Source organism: Cavia porcellus, unplaced genomic scaffold, assembly GCF_034190915.1.
Source record: "Cavia porcellus strain 051 isolate PalLab524CR breed Dunkin Hartley unplaced genomic scaffold, mCavPor4.1 scaffold_6, whole genome shotgun sequence".
Lineage (NCBI taxonomy): Eukaryota > Metazoa > Chordata > Mammalia > Rodentia > Caviidae > Cavia > Cavia porcellus.
The window spans coordinates 74,016,245-74,032,288 of NW_026947489.1; the positions used below are offsets into that span (position 1 = coordinate 74,016,245).

At 55.6% G+C, this 16,044-nt stretch overlaps 1 protein-coding gene across 9 annotated transcripts in view; it reads right to left on the reverse strand.

Moving 5' to 3' along the window:
• The window catches only part of LOC100729353 (SPNS lysolipid transporter 2, sphingosine-1-phosphate), a 90,249-nt gene that overhangs the window by 34,356 nt on the left and 39,849 nt on the right, over positions 1–16,044 (reverse strand). For 7 of the 9 annotated variants that reach the window (XR_010048198.1, XR_010048197.1, XM_063251006.1 and 4 more), the window contains 2 exons: positions 11,893–11,991; positions 11,643–11,814 (listed from right to left, as the gene is read on the reverse strand). Coding sequence is in view for 7 of the 9 variants with exons in the window: in XM_063251006.1 (XP_063107076.1) it covers positions 11,643–11,814; positions 11,893–11,991 (271 nt within the window). In the remaining 2 variants the exon portion in view is untranslated. Of the gene's footprint in view, positions 1–1,947; positions 3,518–10,140; positions 10,764–11,642; positions 11,815–11,892; positions 11,992–16,044 lie in introns of those variants that run through there. The other 2 variants (XM_023565011.2, XM_023565010.2) reach the window with 2 other exon arrangements.

Below are 16,044 nucleotides of genomic sequence, written 5' to 3' on the forward strand. Positions count from 1 at the left end.
TGAAGAACGTCAGAGGGGGTGGGATGGGGGGAAAACCAGCTGCCAGAAACAGCACATTCATTCCTTATGTGAGAGGGGGTGGAAACCTCTCCACACGCAGATTTACTGGCATATCTGACCTATTGTCCAGCTTCTGGAACATCACGGCAAAGGCCATCCACGGGCCTTAGCTCTCCCATCAGAAGCCTGCTCTGCCCTGACTTCAGGTCCCAGGGTTCTCTGACTCCCCCCCACACACACACAGGGTGGCACCTGAGCTTCTGGGTTTTGGGCAGCACGGCACACGCACCATAGGGTTGATCCTCTTGGAGGGCACACAATGCTTCTGCCCACCATGATCAAGGTAGGAGTCTCTTGGGGACAGCCCAGTCCAGAAACTGATGTCACTGTCTACTTCCAGCTCTTTCCAGTGGACAGATGAAGAGACGTGGGGTTTTCAAGCAGGAATGGGGGAACAGGGAAGCCTCTGCCCTTCCACCAGAGTTCTTCCTTTCACTTGACACAAAACTCCATTCAACAGGGCAGAAGACTGTGGCTTAGAAAGAGGCATCTAGGTGGGGCCTTACATCACGATTTTTTCCCCAATTATCCCAAAGCTGTCTCCATAATCTATAGAAAGAAAGAAGAAAAAAAAAAACCTCTCTCCCTCTCCCCACCACGCTCCACCCCAAGCCCCAAGCAGGGTTTTGTTTTTTGTTTGTTTTTGGTACTGGGAATCACACTCACGACCTCACGCTTGCCAGGCAGACACTATGCCACTGAGCTATATCCACAGCCCTCAGGAAGGTTCTTGGCCAGCATGCCAGTTACTCAGAACTGCTCTCCTGCTGTAGGGAGCTTCCACCTGTGCCAGACTGACCAGATTCCTTTCTTCCTAGGCTGCATCATTCCCAGACAGGGGCAGCTCATCTAGGGCAGGTCTCCACCTTTTAACCCTGACAAGTCAGAGAAGGGAGCCAGCAGAAGGGAATCCCAGAACCGCACTGTCCCAAGAGGCCCAGAGACAGATCAGCTCAAACACAGGGAATCAGATCTAAACACAAGCTGAGACTGGCCCTGAGACTGGTCCAAGGTCATACACCAAACACATTTGTGACAAATCTGAAACTAGGGGCCAGTTGTTCTGTGGACTTTCATCCCATACTTATGGCTGATTCCCAGAGATACAGAGAATAAAGCCACCTCTCTTAAACCCCAGAGGCCTATGCCCTGCCCCAGGCCCCAAGTGACATAGAGCAGGGGGAGGTGTCTCCAGGCTGCTAGCTGTGACCAGCTGCAAACCGCATCCTGGGTCCCCAGGCGCCCGCGGACCCGCCCCGCCCCTCCTCAGCTCCTCTCAGGCCGGGGCCTTTGTCAGCCACGCGCTCGCAAGCGCTCTCTCTCTCTCTCTCTCTCTCTCTCTCTCTCTCTCTCTCTCTCACACACACACACACACACACACACACACATATCCGCGCCGCCACGCGCGCGCACACTCGATTTGCCCGGCGCACACTCCATTTCCCCCGGCGCACACCCGCAAGGGACGCACACACTCGCAGCACGCATGCAGGGGGGTGGAGGCGGCCAAGGAAGGAAGGAACTGACGGGCCATGGACGTAAAGAAAACCTGGGTTAAAGGAAGAGGAGAGGCCCGGGAACCTGCGGCAGTAGCAAGAACGCAGAGAGACGCAGAGGGGACTCGGAGAAGAGGACAACGGATGGGCTGTCAAGGGCTGGCGAGGACAAGCCGGCTGCTCCGGGGTGGGGACCCCTCCAACCCCTGGCCCTGAGTGGGGGCGGGGATCTGGGCTGGACCCTAGAGCACGGGGGCATCACTCTCCCTGTTGTGCTTGTGCAGAGGGCCGGCCCTTAGACACTTGGATATAGGGGCCTGGGACCCAAAGCTCCCTGGGGTCCCTGGGGAGAAGGAGCCCTGTCCTCGGGCTAGGTGGGGCACTTGCTCACCTGCCACGGTGTACCTGTCCAGGTAGTTGAGCACATTGCCCAAGCTGAGGATGGCGGCGGCTGCCCCCCGCCCGCGGCCCAGGCTGGCCGGCTTGGGCTGCTGTGCGCAGGGGCTCTTGGCAGCGGCTGCGCAGCCTGGGGTTCCGGGGATGCTGGAGGGTCCAGCGGGGGCCCGCCGCACGCTACCCGACAGCGTCTGCACCTCATCGTTGACTGCCGCGACTCCAGCGCCACCCGTGTCCCGCGTCCCACAGCAACCGCTACCGCTGGCCCCGCGCTGTGCCCCGCGGCGCCGGCGCCGCCGCTCCGCGTCCGCCTCCTCCTCCTCCGCGCCGCCCGCCGCCGCCGAGGCGCATTCCAGGCACATCATGCCGGCCGGGATCGGGGCGGCGGGGGGCGCGGGGGGTCCGGGGGGCGCGGGCCCCAGTTCGGGCCCGCTCAGTGCGTGTGTGCGCCGCGGGGCTGCCGCTGTACCATCCTGGCTGGGCCCCGTCGGCTCCTGCGCTCAGGCCCAGGCTGCGGCGCTGCCACTGCTCAACCCAACTAACCGCGGTCGCCACCGCCTCTCTGACAGCTGCGGCCCGGCCCCGCCCACCGGGCCCGCGCCCAATCAGCTCCAAGTTCGGGCCACAGCCCCGCCCCGCACGTGCTGCGGGACTGGGGTGCTGGCCGCAGAGCCCCACCCGCCTGGTGAGGGCGCAGTCACGATGGAGCGCGCGGACGCACAGCCCGCGAAGAGCCGGAGGAGTTTGCGGAGTGCTACGGAGTTGGGGGTGGAGTGCGGAAAGTGGGACCCCTGAATACCTACTCAATGCCCTCCATCTAGTTCCAACTACAGGCAGAGACAGGGAGACCGCCGAGGGTCTGACCCTGGAGTGTTTGCACAACCTGCAAAGAAGGAGCCTACGCCTCAAAACAAGGGTACCTGCTGGAAAGCCTCTGGCTCCAATAGCTTCTTGACCCCTTGATTCAGTCAGTCTAGGCAGGGCTGCCTAAGAAGAGGGGCTTGGACCTCCACTTCCCTCAGGGTTGGAAGGCTGTGCTACTCTCCTCCCCAAGGAACACAGCCCCAGACTCCAACCTACCCGGCCCACTTCTGTGTGTGCACCGAGACCCTCCTTCTACCCCCACAGAGTGGCAGGAAGAGCCATGGCTGGGATTCAGGTCCTCCAAAACAGGACACCGAGAAGGGTCTTCCTCCCCTGAGCCCACCTCTGCACACTTCAGCTGTGCCCTAGGAAGGGCACAAAGCCTCCAGGAAAGGTGCCTAGGTCCTAGCCCAGCTCTGTGCTGGTACGTGCCACGACCCTGGACAAGACCCTGACTCTCTGGGTCTCCGTTGCTCTGAGGGTGGATAGGAGGAAGTCTATGCATGGGTGCTACTGCAGGCTGGGAGCGAGGGGCTGTCTCCTCTGCAAAGTGCTGGAGGGGCTCCTGTATTCAGGACCACCAGTCACTGCTGCTCCAACCTGTCTCTGAGGTGTGCGGTCCTGTGATGCTCACCCAGTCCTTATTCATCCCTCTGGGACTTTGAAATAAAAACCCTATATGATGCACGGACAGGTGATTTTCCCTGTTTTTCACAGGTCCCAGAGCACAGAAAATGAACCCATGACAAACATGCAGCCAGCCAGCAGCAGGGCTGGAGCTAGCTCGGGGCTCCGATCGACTTCTGCAAGGTTGGGGGTGCTCGTCCTGCCACAGGCTGCTCCAGACCCCACATCCCCGGCAGGTGCATCTTGTGAAGGTGGTGGCCACCGTGAGTCATGGCACATGGCACATGGCAATGATGACACAGCATGAGGCACCCCACACTCTGGGGAACAGAGTTAATCCTCAAGCTGGTGTTTCTTGGCGCCTTCGAGGTGCATTTTAAATTCTGTGAAGTGACTGAAAATATGCTTCAGTGTGTCGGGTATGAATGACTGTGCCGGAAGGGTTAGGAAACCAGGTTTCATTCTGAAAGCTGCCTGCTGCCTCTTTCCAGCTTGCTGAACTCAGACCTGCCAAGTCCAACAGGCTGAGTTCCACCGGGTGGCCTAGGAGGACAGGTGACTGGCATGGGCAGACCTAGCAGCTCCAGTGCTAGCCCCACAGTGATCCTCAGGACTGTGATGGAGACAGGGGACCTGTGGCTGTTGGCTGACCAGCTGTGGAACTGTGAAGGTCTGAGTGCCCCCAAGCTTGCTTTTCCGCTCCCCAAATTTCCACTCCTTTCAGCCATAGTTCTCTCCCAAAGGACAGTTTTAACCCTCCACTGGACAGGAAAGCATTCTTACTTTCCCACTACTGGGTTGGTCCCAGGAGAGTTCTGAGCCTTTGAATTTGGGGGACCTCTGAGCTGCCATCAAGCAAGTTAGTCATTCTTACCACCTGGGGCTTGCTAGGATTTTATCTCGTCAGCCCTGTGTGAGATAAATACCCACTAAGGACAAAGTGATGGAGAAGACCAGAAGCTCCCTCTGATTGTGTGGCGCTGAACAAATTGTAGTGACTTTTTGAGAACCTCTGGCAGTATCATGGAACTTAGGGCTCTTATTGCCATCTCACTGGGGAAGAAACTGAGAGCTGGGCATGGTGGTCCTGTAATCCAGCACTCTGGGAAACTCAGAAGTTTGAACCTAGCCTGGGCAACTTAGCAAGATCCTGTCTCACAAAATTTGGAAGGCGGTCAGGAAGCGCTGGGAGTGTACCTCAGTGAGGAACCCCTCGGTTCAATTGTCAGTACTGCAAAAAGAAAATTTGAAAAGAGGGGCTGGGGATTTAGCTCAGCGGCATAAGCACCTGCCTTGCAAGCAGGCGGTCGTGAGTTTGATCCCCGGTACCGATAAAAAAAAGAAAAGAAAATTTAAAAAGTGAGGCCAGGAAAAAAGAATTTACCCAAGGTGAAATGATTAGCAAACTATGGAGCCTGGACGAAGCCCAGGTGAGTCTGCTCCTAATCCAGGGCCACTTCTTTTCCTTCTCGATATTGCTGTCAGCTCCTTCGGGGTTCAGTTTCCTTATTGGCATAATGGAAAACTGAACCCAGTGCTGGTCAGTGGGCATCCTGATAGTCCACTAGACCCAGACCTAAGTTTGAACCAAAGGACATTAGCAACACTATTCAGAGAGCAAGTGTGCTTGAGAAGCGGGAAGGAGGCCCAGAGAAGTGTCCTGCACGAGGAACTTTTCAGAGCCCTTACCATAAAAGACCGTGAGTCTCCCAGAGGAAGGAGAGGCTGTCATGTGTTTATGTGTACTTGAGCATCTTGGACCCTCAGCTCTGCAGAACACTCCGAGAAGCACTGGCCTAGAATTACCAGCTCTTCCATGGCCAACCACTGAGGGTTCGGTCTACCGCCCCTCTGCCCAGCCCCCTACATGGGACTCCTCTGGCAGCATCTTTCCTGTGCCTGAGCTTTCAAGGATTATCCACGTGCTCATGACCCCTACCCTCATCTAGAGGTGGCCCCGTCTTCAGCAGTAATCCATATGCAGTCTCCTGCATGTCCACCCAGCAATCCCACAGCACCTAAGCACATCCAAAACAGAATTCACTGTCTTTCCCCCAAACTTGGTCCCACTATCTCTTGACAAATAACACTATCAGCCACAGTTTCCCAGGCAGAGTACTCTGGTTGTCATTTGGGACTCTTTCTTCTCCCTCAACTCTCTCACATCTAAAGCCTGCTGATATTTTTTCTCCCAATGCCCCCACCCCCTGCCTTGCCTACTGACCCCTCTCTATCTCACTTGGACCTTGTAGAGTTCATCGGGCCCCTCCAGATTTCTCCCTAATGCTTTTTTTTTTCTCTTCCTAATGCTTGCTGGAACTTTCTAAATCACATACATGCGCCCTCTATCACTACCTTGCACAAAACCTTTCCATGGCTTCTCCTTAACATGATCTCCACAACCTTTCCTGGCTCGCAACAACCTCCAATCTCAGATCCTGCCTCCCATTTCTCAGAATCACTCTCCACCACACTGAACTCACAGTCATTAAGCTCCCAGAGCCTGGGCAAGAGCTGGGCTGCTTGTCTACAGTGCCTGGCCTTCCTGCAACAGGAAAACCCTGTCCTGCCAACTCAGTGGTGAATCAGGACCACGGAGAGCATCACAGAGTAACCCCCGACCCTATCTTTTAGTTGCCTGTAGTACCCGGGGCCTAGGCGGCCTCTCACTCCTCCAACGGGTCCTCCAAAAACCCAGCACAGACAGGACTTCCTCCACCGAGCCTTCTGTGACCCACTTGAACAACCGGTCGCTTCCTCCCCTGGGTTGTGACTAACTTCCATCACATCTAACTCGTTTTGCTGATTGTGTTTGTACAAGAGTCCATCACCACCATCTTCAGACAGATCATAAGCCTCAAGGGCCCACACCGTCTGATTCATCTTCACGATTCAGTACAAAGGAGGTGCTTAGATAATGTTTGTTGATTGAATGAGTAAATGGCATTTAGCAGGTGCAGGAAATATGTGTTGGTTTGCATCGTGTATTTGTTGCTCTGAGTGACTCAAATACCAGCCAGATTCTTTCCCTGCCCCTCTAGAAAAAGCCATTTTCTTCTTAATCGACTCCACCTCCGTTATCCTCCCCCTTCCATTTTCCCTCCCCTTTGAGTAGCTTTCCCTGAGGTTCACCACCCACAGGTGGGGAGCAGCCCCTCTTCACCACTCCTGTGGTCGCTAAGCTGAGGACTGGGAGCCCCATCCCCCAGCCTGGCCTGCCTCATCTCTGCCTTTCTGTCTCCTGCTTACAACAGATGGCTGTGAGTCCCCATTAACACAGAAGTTCCTGTTCTGTCATTTGGACATTTCAACACTTTTTAAATTATAGACGCTTCAGTCTCATTTGATCATGGACTGACACAATCAGAAATGAATAATTCTTTGAAAGACTTTGAGCCCTGCCTTCATCCCGTCCCATAAGAGACTGTGTCCTAGGGAAGGCCAATGGCTAAGCAAAATAATTGCAGTGGACATCATCTTTGTTCTGGTTGTATAGCCCCCCTTTTCCCCCCCTAGTTGTTGCTTTAGGTTTTGTTTGGCTATTGTTATTTGCATGTATTTTTGCTGTGCTGGAGATGAGGTTCAGGGCGTCACACATGCTAGGCAAGCTTTCTACCACTGACCTACACCCTCGGCTTTGCTTTTTTTTTTTTTTTTTTTTTTTTTTTTGTCTTTTAAGACAGGGTCTCACCGCGCAGTTCAGGCTGGGCTTGAGCTCACTCTGTAGCCCAGGCTAGCCTTGAACTCACAGCCATCCTCCTGCCTTAGTACTGGGATTACAGGCGTGGGCCACTATGCATTTTTTTCACACATGGGTGTGTATGTGTGTGTGGTTCTGTTTTTCTAGTACTGGGGGTTAAACCCAGGGCCTCTGGTCTGAGCTACATCTCCAGCCAGTTAGTATTTATTTATTGAGACAGGGTTTTGCTAAATTGCCCAAGCTGGGCCCAGACAAGCGTTTCTCCTGCCTCAGCTTCCCAGAGCGCTGGAATCACAGGCATGCACCACCACATACACCTCACTGCTTCCCTTTGATGATCAGAATTCACTCATTCCTCTTCCTAACAGCATTCTGGTTTCCTGGTTTTATAAACCAAGGCATGGGCATAGGATCCAGGCTGACCCAACTGGACTCTCATGTCCAGGGCTTTAAATCCTGAGTTTATGACAGAAGAATAGGGAAAGATGCCTGGAGTTCTGGCAAAGACTCCCAGATGAGAGGGCCTGAATCTTCTGGCTACCCAGCAATTCTGTAAGCTCTTGATATGTCCCATAAAGCCCTGGTAGGCAATCCAGTTCTGCTGCTTACCACCCAAATTGATATGGATTCCCAGAAGAGTTCGTGCTAGTCTCGCCCCTGATTGTTTTAGGAGAAAGAAAGGCTCCAACCTCACCCTCCAGGACATTCTGCCTGCTCTTTAGAGACTTCATTAGTTCAACGACCTCACAAGAAGCTCACGTAGGCACAGGGAAAGTCTTCGGGGAATAAAGCAGACAAACTTGTGGCTGGGGTATAAAATAGAGATGTGTGGACTTAGCTAGAAAGTCGTAGTGGAAGTTTTCAGCAAGACCCTCTGAACACCTCACAGGCGCACACATGGACAGGCTCACCTGCCAGCCAGGATCTCGCCTGGGACTGAGTTGTTAATGTAAACTGGGCAGGGTCAGGCTTGAGGACACCCTGGATGAGCAGCATGTTTCCTCCTACTGACATTCCCGACACACAAGTCAGAGTATGATGACTGGGATTACCAAGCAAGTGCTCTTCAGGGCCAGAAGATGTGTTCTATTTACCAGACTTTCCCTCTCCAAGCTGAGCGGTCTAGCTCTCCAGGCCTCTCACCCTTATGGCCTCAGCCCATGGTGACTGGCCCCAGAGAGACAGGATGCAGAGCAAAGCCGGGATCTGGCTGCAGGATGAGGTTTGTCTGCTCCTCCTAGGGCCACCAATCCCTGAGCTTCAGATCTGCCCCAAACCACTCTGATGATTACATCCCTTGCCCAGAATCCCAAGTGTCATTACGCACAACTGAAAAAGCTACCCACACTGCAGAAGAAAGCCCCAGCTCATCATCGGGCATCTACAGTCCCTCCAGTCCCAGCCGGTCTCTCCTCCCTCGCCCCATCAAGGACACACCCAGCCTCCTCTCTGGCCACACCGTGACCCTCAGTGATTCATGACATACCTTCTGCCCCACATCCTGCACCTTCATCCCATCTCCTCTGCCCAGCATTCACCTCCTGCTCTTACCAACACCAAAGCCATTTCCTGGGAGACTGCTGGGGAACTCAATCCCTTATGGGCAGAGGTAAGTCTCACTCGGCCTAAGCCGGGGTTTCCCCAGGGTGTCCAAGCGCAAGGTGGGAGTCTACTTTGCTTCCTGAAAACATGATGAGACTCGTGGATACCAATATCTGTGTGCAGAACTGACAGGAATGAGGTTTATCTTTCTTTTTTTCAGCACTGGGATTGAGCCCAGGAGCACCCCATCATGAAGCCACATCTTCAGGCCTTTTCATTTTGACACAGCATCTCTCTCATTAAATTGCCCAGGCTAAACTTGAACTTGCCATCCTCCTGCCTCAGCCCCCAGGTAGCTGGGATTACAGGTAAAGCCCAGCTTTCCGATCTTCCTCCCCAGCCACTGCACTTGGGTAGGGAAGGCACAGGATGAATATTCTGACTCCTAGGCAGCCCTTACCCATGTTCTGGGACCTGAGACTCACAGCCCAGCACCTCCCAACCCGGGCTTGCTAGGTGAGAGATTCAGTTACTGAACTGTGCTTCTGTGACTCTAGACCCAGCCTGAAAATCACACGGGCCTGCGGTGGAAAAGCCACCTCTGAATCACCTTTGGGAAACATGCTGCTCATCCAGCTGGAGCAGTGGCAGCACTGAGGGAACTAAGAGGTAGCTCCAATCCCACCATCAGTGAATGCCAGGAGAGTCCATGGCATCCTGCCTGCAGCCCAGACTGACCGCCACACTCTCAGGGAAAGCCAACTGACCTCCTCAGTGCATTCTTGGTAACTCCAGGGTGGCCTGTTTCATAAACTCCAGGGTCAGGTCATGGATCAAGGGCTGGTCAACCAGGTGATGCCCACTGCCAAGGGAGGGCTGACTGGGGGGCAAGTGTGGGCTGAGATGCACAGTCCAGCTTTGCTCTGGTCTGTCCCAGCCAAAGAGGGGCAAGGAGGACACTCTGGGCAGCAGGAATTGGACTGCTGGTGAGGGTCAGGGGCTCTACGGGCGTCCAGGCCCCCGCTCTACCCACAGCTGCTGGAGGCTAGCACAGCCTGGCACAGTGGAGGTAGCAGTCAGAAAATAAGCAAGTGACCCACTGGCTGAGCTCCAGGGGAGGGGACAGAAGCTCAGCCTCCTGGGTGGACGGAACATGCCTCCCCACGGCTGCTCGCCTGGAAGCTGTCGATCTCTGGCGGGCCTGCTGAGCCCAGCTGCTCAGAACTCTGTGGCAAGTGTGGGTGGGTCCCACCGAGCTGGGGGGGGGTGAGAATGTGGGGGGAGCAGAGGGAGCACAGAACACAGGACAGCCAGTATGTGTGCACAGTCCTGAGAGTCTCCCCTCACGACCTGCGCACAGCTGCCCTGCATCTGTGTAGGCATGGGTGCTCCTTCCAGTGGTTCTCTGGCACTCGGAACCACACTCCCACACCAGCAGCCGAATGAAAACCCACCTCCAAGGCCCCCTTTTATTCAGATGAAGAATTCACACAAATACCCTGTGCCCTCACGGCTTTGCAGACTGGGGAGGCCAGGTCAAGGTGAGAGTGGTGGCTGGGATGCCCATGGACCCAAGCTGCCTCCTCGGTTTCCCCATTGCAGGGGCCACTCTGCACCCTCAGGCTGCCCACTTCTACCACTCTCCTGCCCCTTCCTGCACAGATGCCTTAAGGCTAGAATTACAGGATTGTCTGGGGTCTGAATCCCAAGGGCTTTGTCCTGACCATGATTTAACGGGGGCCACTGGCGCCAGGGTGCACACCTAGGCCGGGGGCACAGACACAAGTGCAGGCCCTGACCTCCCTCGGCAGGCACTGACAACTCAATCCCAGCCCTCAGGCCCCGCCGGCTCTCTAGTAGGAGCGAAGAAGTAGCAGGTGCAGGTCAGCTAGGGCCCCTGAGTCACAGCTAAAGGTGGGCCGAGGCACTGCCAGTGTGCAGCCAACAGGAGACACAGGGGCAGGGGCCTCCTCACTGCAGGGCAGGGCCTCACGGGTCCTCTGCGGAGGGGCTGGCGTTGGGAAGCAGGCCTTGGTGCTCCCTGTCCTCGCTATCCACATCTTTGCCATCCAGGGCCCCTGTGGGAGGAAAAAAAGCTCCTATCTTCAAGCCCCTAAGGAGGCAGAAGGGATTCTGGGACAGCCTGGGTGCCATCTATCAGGAAATTCTCTCGGTCCTATTAGCAAAATAATTCCAGCTCCTCTCACTGCCTTCAGGGCTCCCCCTGTGTGCTGTCACTGAGTAGTTCCAGTGCCTGATGACCTCTGGGCCCCCGGCGCCGTGCTATTGTCTGCTTTCAACACAGCAGCAGGGCAGTGCCTTCCCAGTGCAGTCAGACCCCATGAGGCTCTTCCCTTCTCACTCTGCTATAAGGATGAGGTCCTTACAAGGAGTCCCCAGCACCCGGTGTTCTGCCCTGTCCAGCTATCCTCATGCTTAGCACCATTCCTCTTACCCCTATCCCAGCCACACTGGGCTCTGTTGGTCCCCAACACAGCAGGTATGTCACACCTCAGGGCCTTTGCACCAGCTGTTCTCACTGCCAACGGCACCTTCCACCAGGTAACTGCCTGGCTTTCTCCTTCCCTTCCTCCAGACTTTGCCCCATGTACACTTACGCAGTGAGAGCTCCCTGGCCACTCTGGCCACCGTTGGAACCCTCGCCAGTCCCTCTCTATCCCCTTTCCTGCTAAATGTCTCTATGGTCATTATCCCCTGTGTGCATTCTCTCACTTTTTCTTTTTGGTCTGTCTCCACCCACTAGAGTGGCAGCTCTGTGAGGGTTCAGATTTCACTTAATTGGGTCACTTCCTGGCATCCACAGCCCTGCCTGGCATACAGCTGAGTGTGATGCATATTTTCCAGTGAATGAAATAAATAAGCTGGCCATGGGCTCAGGCTCAAGGCAGCCAGTACCCCTGCCTCTAGATACACGTAGATGTGAGCTGCAGGATTACCTGTGCCAGGCTGCTGGGCCTGGGCCTGGTCTCCCTCCAGGTACAGTGCGGTCAGCAGGAAGCAGCCGCCACCCAGGACAATGACGAAGGCGCAGCACAGGAAACTCTGCTGCAGGCTGAGGAAGCGCTGGAGGTAGGAGTCAGGGCGCCTGGCCCGCAGGGCACTGGAGAGCTGCCAAGGAGAGACCCATGTCTGCCAAGCCCCCAGGCCATCCCCTGGCCTCCCCACCCCCCACTCGGACAGCCTTACAAGTCCGGTGAGATAGGGGCTGCTGGCGTCTCCCAGGATGTGGCCCACTGTGATCTGAAGCGCCTCTGCTGTCCCCCGGCACCTGGGCGCCACCACCGACTGCAAAACACAGGAGCCCCAGGGAGCTCCCCGGTGAGGGCAGAGTGGATGCCCCTCATACTCAGCCCTGTCCCCACCTCCTGAGGACCTGCCTGGGACTGTGACAGGCTGACCAGGCAACTGGGACGGGGAGAAATAACGACCCTCAGGGCCAGACGTCAGGTCCCCCTGAGACCCCTGCCCAGGGATGAGCGTGCCAAGGTGCTTCTCAGGGCACCACACTTCACAGTCTGACCTTGAACTGGGCAGGGACCAAGCATGGCAATGACAGCCCCAGCTCAGGGACTGAAAGGCACCTACGTGCACCGGCATTTAGAGCATGGAGAACTCGATCATCTCAGGAACTTCAAGTCCCATTGCATAGAGACCAAAGGGAGCCATGCTGTGGAGGCCCACACAGTTCCATGGAGGGGAGAGCGAATTCTCAGCTGGAAGTAGCACTTGCCAAGCTCCTCTGGGGCCCTGGATTCCAGCCCCAGTAGCTTAGTATCTCCAAATAACGCTAGAGTGGATCTGTGTTCCCAATCCCGGATACCCTACCCATGAGCACGGGGCTTCGTGCTTCCGTGCCTTAGTTTCTTCATCCTCAAGTGGAGATAATAACAGTACCTCCCTCAACATGAGTCAGCTGGCACCCAGACGCCAGGTGGACCCCGTGCTGAAATGAAACTCCAAAGCAGGATCATGGGGCACCTGAACCGGCCAGGCCCCCTGCCCCGCCTGCTTTCCCCTCTTTGATCAGCTCGCTTTGTCACCTAGGGCTTCCCTGTGGTCCCCTCCTCTGCAAAGCCCTTTCAGAGTTCAGAGCCCGCCCGAGCACCACAGTCTCCACACACGCCCCTAGCTGAGCGCACATCACCCAGAACTGTTAGCCTCCCCTTATCGCCCGCACTGTTTGGCAGCAGTGCCCCTAATTTCTTTGGGGTCCCTACAGTAGAACAAGGTATGAGGCACAGAGGGGACTAGTGAAAGTCTTCCAATAAGCATGTTCAAGTAGAAACTTCTAGAAGACGGATCGAAGGAGAAACCTTGCCAGGCTCGGGGCTTGTGCCCCCAAGGGGAACGGCCTGCCATACCACCTTGTCTCAAGACCTCGGTGCCCGTGACCTGAGCCACGCCGAGAATAAGAGCAGCTATGATGATGATGATGACTCCTAACGATTATTGAATGCTTCCTTCTGCATTTTACATATCAGCTTAACCCATGAGGGAGAAGAATTGTTATCTGAGTTTTATAGACAAGAAAACCTCCGCAGAGCAGGGAAGTGACTTTCCCAGGGTCCTCCATCGGTATCCCTGGCCTTCTGATCACTCTGTGGTGATGCGTGAGGAGGTGCTGACGTTTACATTTGTGTTTGTTGTAGAAGGTTTAGAAAATGGAAAAAAAACTAAAGCGGAAAAATCCATCAGTCTCCCTGCAAGTGGGCAGGAAAGGACTCAGAACATGGCTGAGAGTTGGGCGAAGGGTGCTCCAGGCAGGGGACAGTGGTGATCAAAGTGTATAAGAGGAGCCCAAAGGGACAGTCGCTGGATTCCAGAGCCACAGAGGCCAGATGCAGAGGTCTGGTGAGAGGGGGCCTTGTGAGTGGTAAGGCCCAGTGGCAGGGTCCCTGTGGGTGACCAGCCAGCCCCAGGGTCACTGGCACTGAGCCACCCTGTCCAGGTGGTGAGAGAAGCTGGCCTCCAACCATGGCAGGACCTGCCCGAGGCTGAGAAGGAACAGACTGCAGCTTTGCACCTTCCCCAGGACTTCCCTCTCACCCCATAATTATGTGATTACTCACGGGAGGTTCTGGGGAGAATGCAAAGCTTCCTAGAGTGAGGCCCTAGACCATCCAAAAAGGTTCCTGTGGGGGCTGGGGCTGCTTGGACCCTCAGAATAAGATCCAAGCCACCCGTCCCTTCCTCTCCTCCTGGAAACCTGAACCTGCTAGGACCAGAGCAGCCACTGTGCCAGACCAGCAATGGGAAGGCAGGTCTTCTCCCACACCAGGCTGGCTGTTCTGGGTCCCCTTGTTATCTTCACACAGCCAGGAGCTAAGGCTGGGCCCACCTGCACCTGGAGAGCCCAGGGGGTAATTTTAGAAATGAAAGGCTTTTGGAGTCCCAAAAACTCCAGGCTCACTGTAGTCCGAGACAAACCGCCTCTGTTTTAGGCTCACCCGTCTCAGAAACCTGTTCCCAAATTAAAAAACAAAAAAGAAACCTGTTCCCTTTATAGCTCAGGACAAAATCAGCGCTGGCCAGAGCTCTGCAGAGAGCTGGATAGGTGACCACCAGGTGCAGACTCCCCGCTGGCAGCTAGCTGCCTCCTGCACTCTCCACTTGGCCCTGGAGCCCACAAATCCCTGGGAGAGAGACAGACCTTGAGCTGACAGCTACCTGGAGGGTGGCACTGAGCAAGGAAGCAGCGCTGAGGCTGGGGAGAGGGAGGAGCCCCCAGTTTGGGGTCGGAAAATGTGCTGAGGAGGTGGGAGGGGGCCAGGCTGGAAGGGAGGCAATGAACAATTTCCACGCTATTCTCCATGCCAGGAAGTGGGTGAGCAGGCTGTGGGTCATCCTGGGTGGGGTTAGGAGGAAGCTGGAAACCTGGTGAGTGGGTTTGGTGAGCAGAAAAGTCAACCTGGGGAGAAGCAGGCTCCAGAGACAACATCCAGGCCTCCCTGAGTGGGACCCTCAGAGGCTGGCCAGCCCGAAGGAAGCTGCCCGAGGTGGGTATTGCCTGTGACTGTGGCCCCTAGGAGGCAGGGGCTGCCAGGGATCAGAAAGTGTGCTCCCCACAGAGGGAAGAGGATATGGGCAGAGGATGGCGGGAATCTTACAAAGCCTTGGTGGAGGGGGAGTTGGAGTGGGCTGGGCCAGTGTCTCCAGTGTGCTCTGAGGAATACAGCACAGGATCCCTGCAGATGTCCATCAGAAATGCAGGTCCATCCACCCCTCGGCCCACTGAATCAGTCTGAGGACACAGGGCCTGGAACAGTAATGGACTCCTCCAAACTCAATTCTTACGCAGAATGAAGTTTGGGAGCCACCAGACCCAGAGGCCCTGCTCAGAGTGTCTGCATTCTCCCTCAGCGGGTTAGGCTCAAAGAGAGCAGCGGCCTAAGGCAGACCAGCCTGGGCTGGAAGGCCACGTGCCCCTCAGCCCCAGGCAGAGTAGGCCTAACGCATTTCCTTCCTCAGGCCAAGAGGGTAACTGAGAGGTACCACCACCCTGTAATCTGCTGTACAGCGGCACGAAACAGGCCCGGAGAGGTCCCAGAGCTAGTCAAGGACCAGGCTGGGAGTGCAGGCAGAGGATCTCTGCAGAGGCTTCAGGCCTGGGCTCTGTTGGCTTTGCCTCTTCAAACCTCCTGCAGATTGTGGCCCAGTCTCCACTCCTGCTTTCCCCTCACCCTCTCTTAGCTTCCTCTCTAGCCCAGAACCCTCTGCCTGCATATGCAGGCCCTCAGCTCCCCGCCCGTTCATTCCTAACCCACTGCACGTACACCCTGAGGCCTCCTGGCTCCCCCAGGTCCCTGCCCAAAGAGAGTCCCACTTCCAGCCTCAGAGCAGGTACAGGTGGCCTTGCCTAGACCCCTTCCCCTTGCTGCTCCCCACATGCCTGGGCCACCTCTGTCCACACCTCCACCCTCTTCCCTCTCTGGCCACCTCTCTTATGCTTTCTGTTTGTTTGGTCAGTTGGTTGGTTTGGGTGAGGTTTGTTTTGTATGTGTGGTGTTGTGACGCTGGCCACTAAACCCAGGGCCTTGCACAAACTGGGCAAGCACTTTACCATGGAGCCAACCCCCTGCCCCTGTTAGTTGTTGTTTTGTTTTGTTTGCTTTTTGCTTTTAAGACATTGTCTGTCTACATTGTACACATTGTACAAACTAGCGTCAAACTTTCCATCCTCCTGGGGTGTGGTAGTGCATGTCTGGAATCTCAGCACTCTGGAAGGCTGAGGCAGGGGGATCAATAGCTCAAGGCCAGCCTGACTAGTTTAGCAATTTACTAAGATCCTGTCTCAAAATTTAGAAAAAATAAACCCAGCTGGGAATGTCGCTGAGTGTA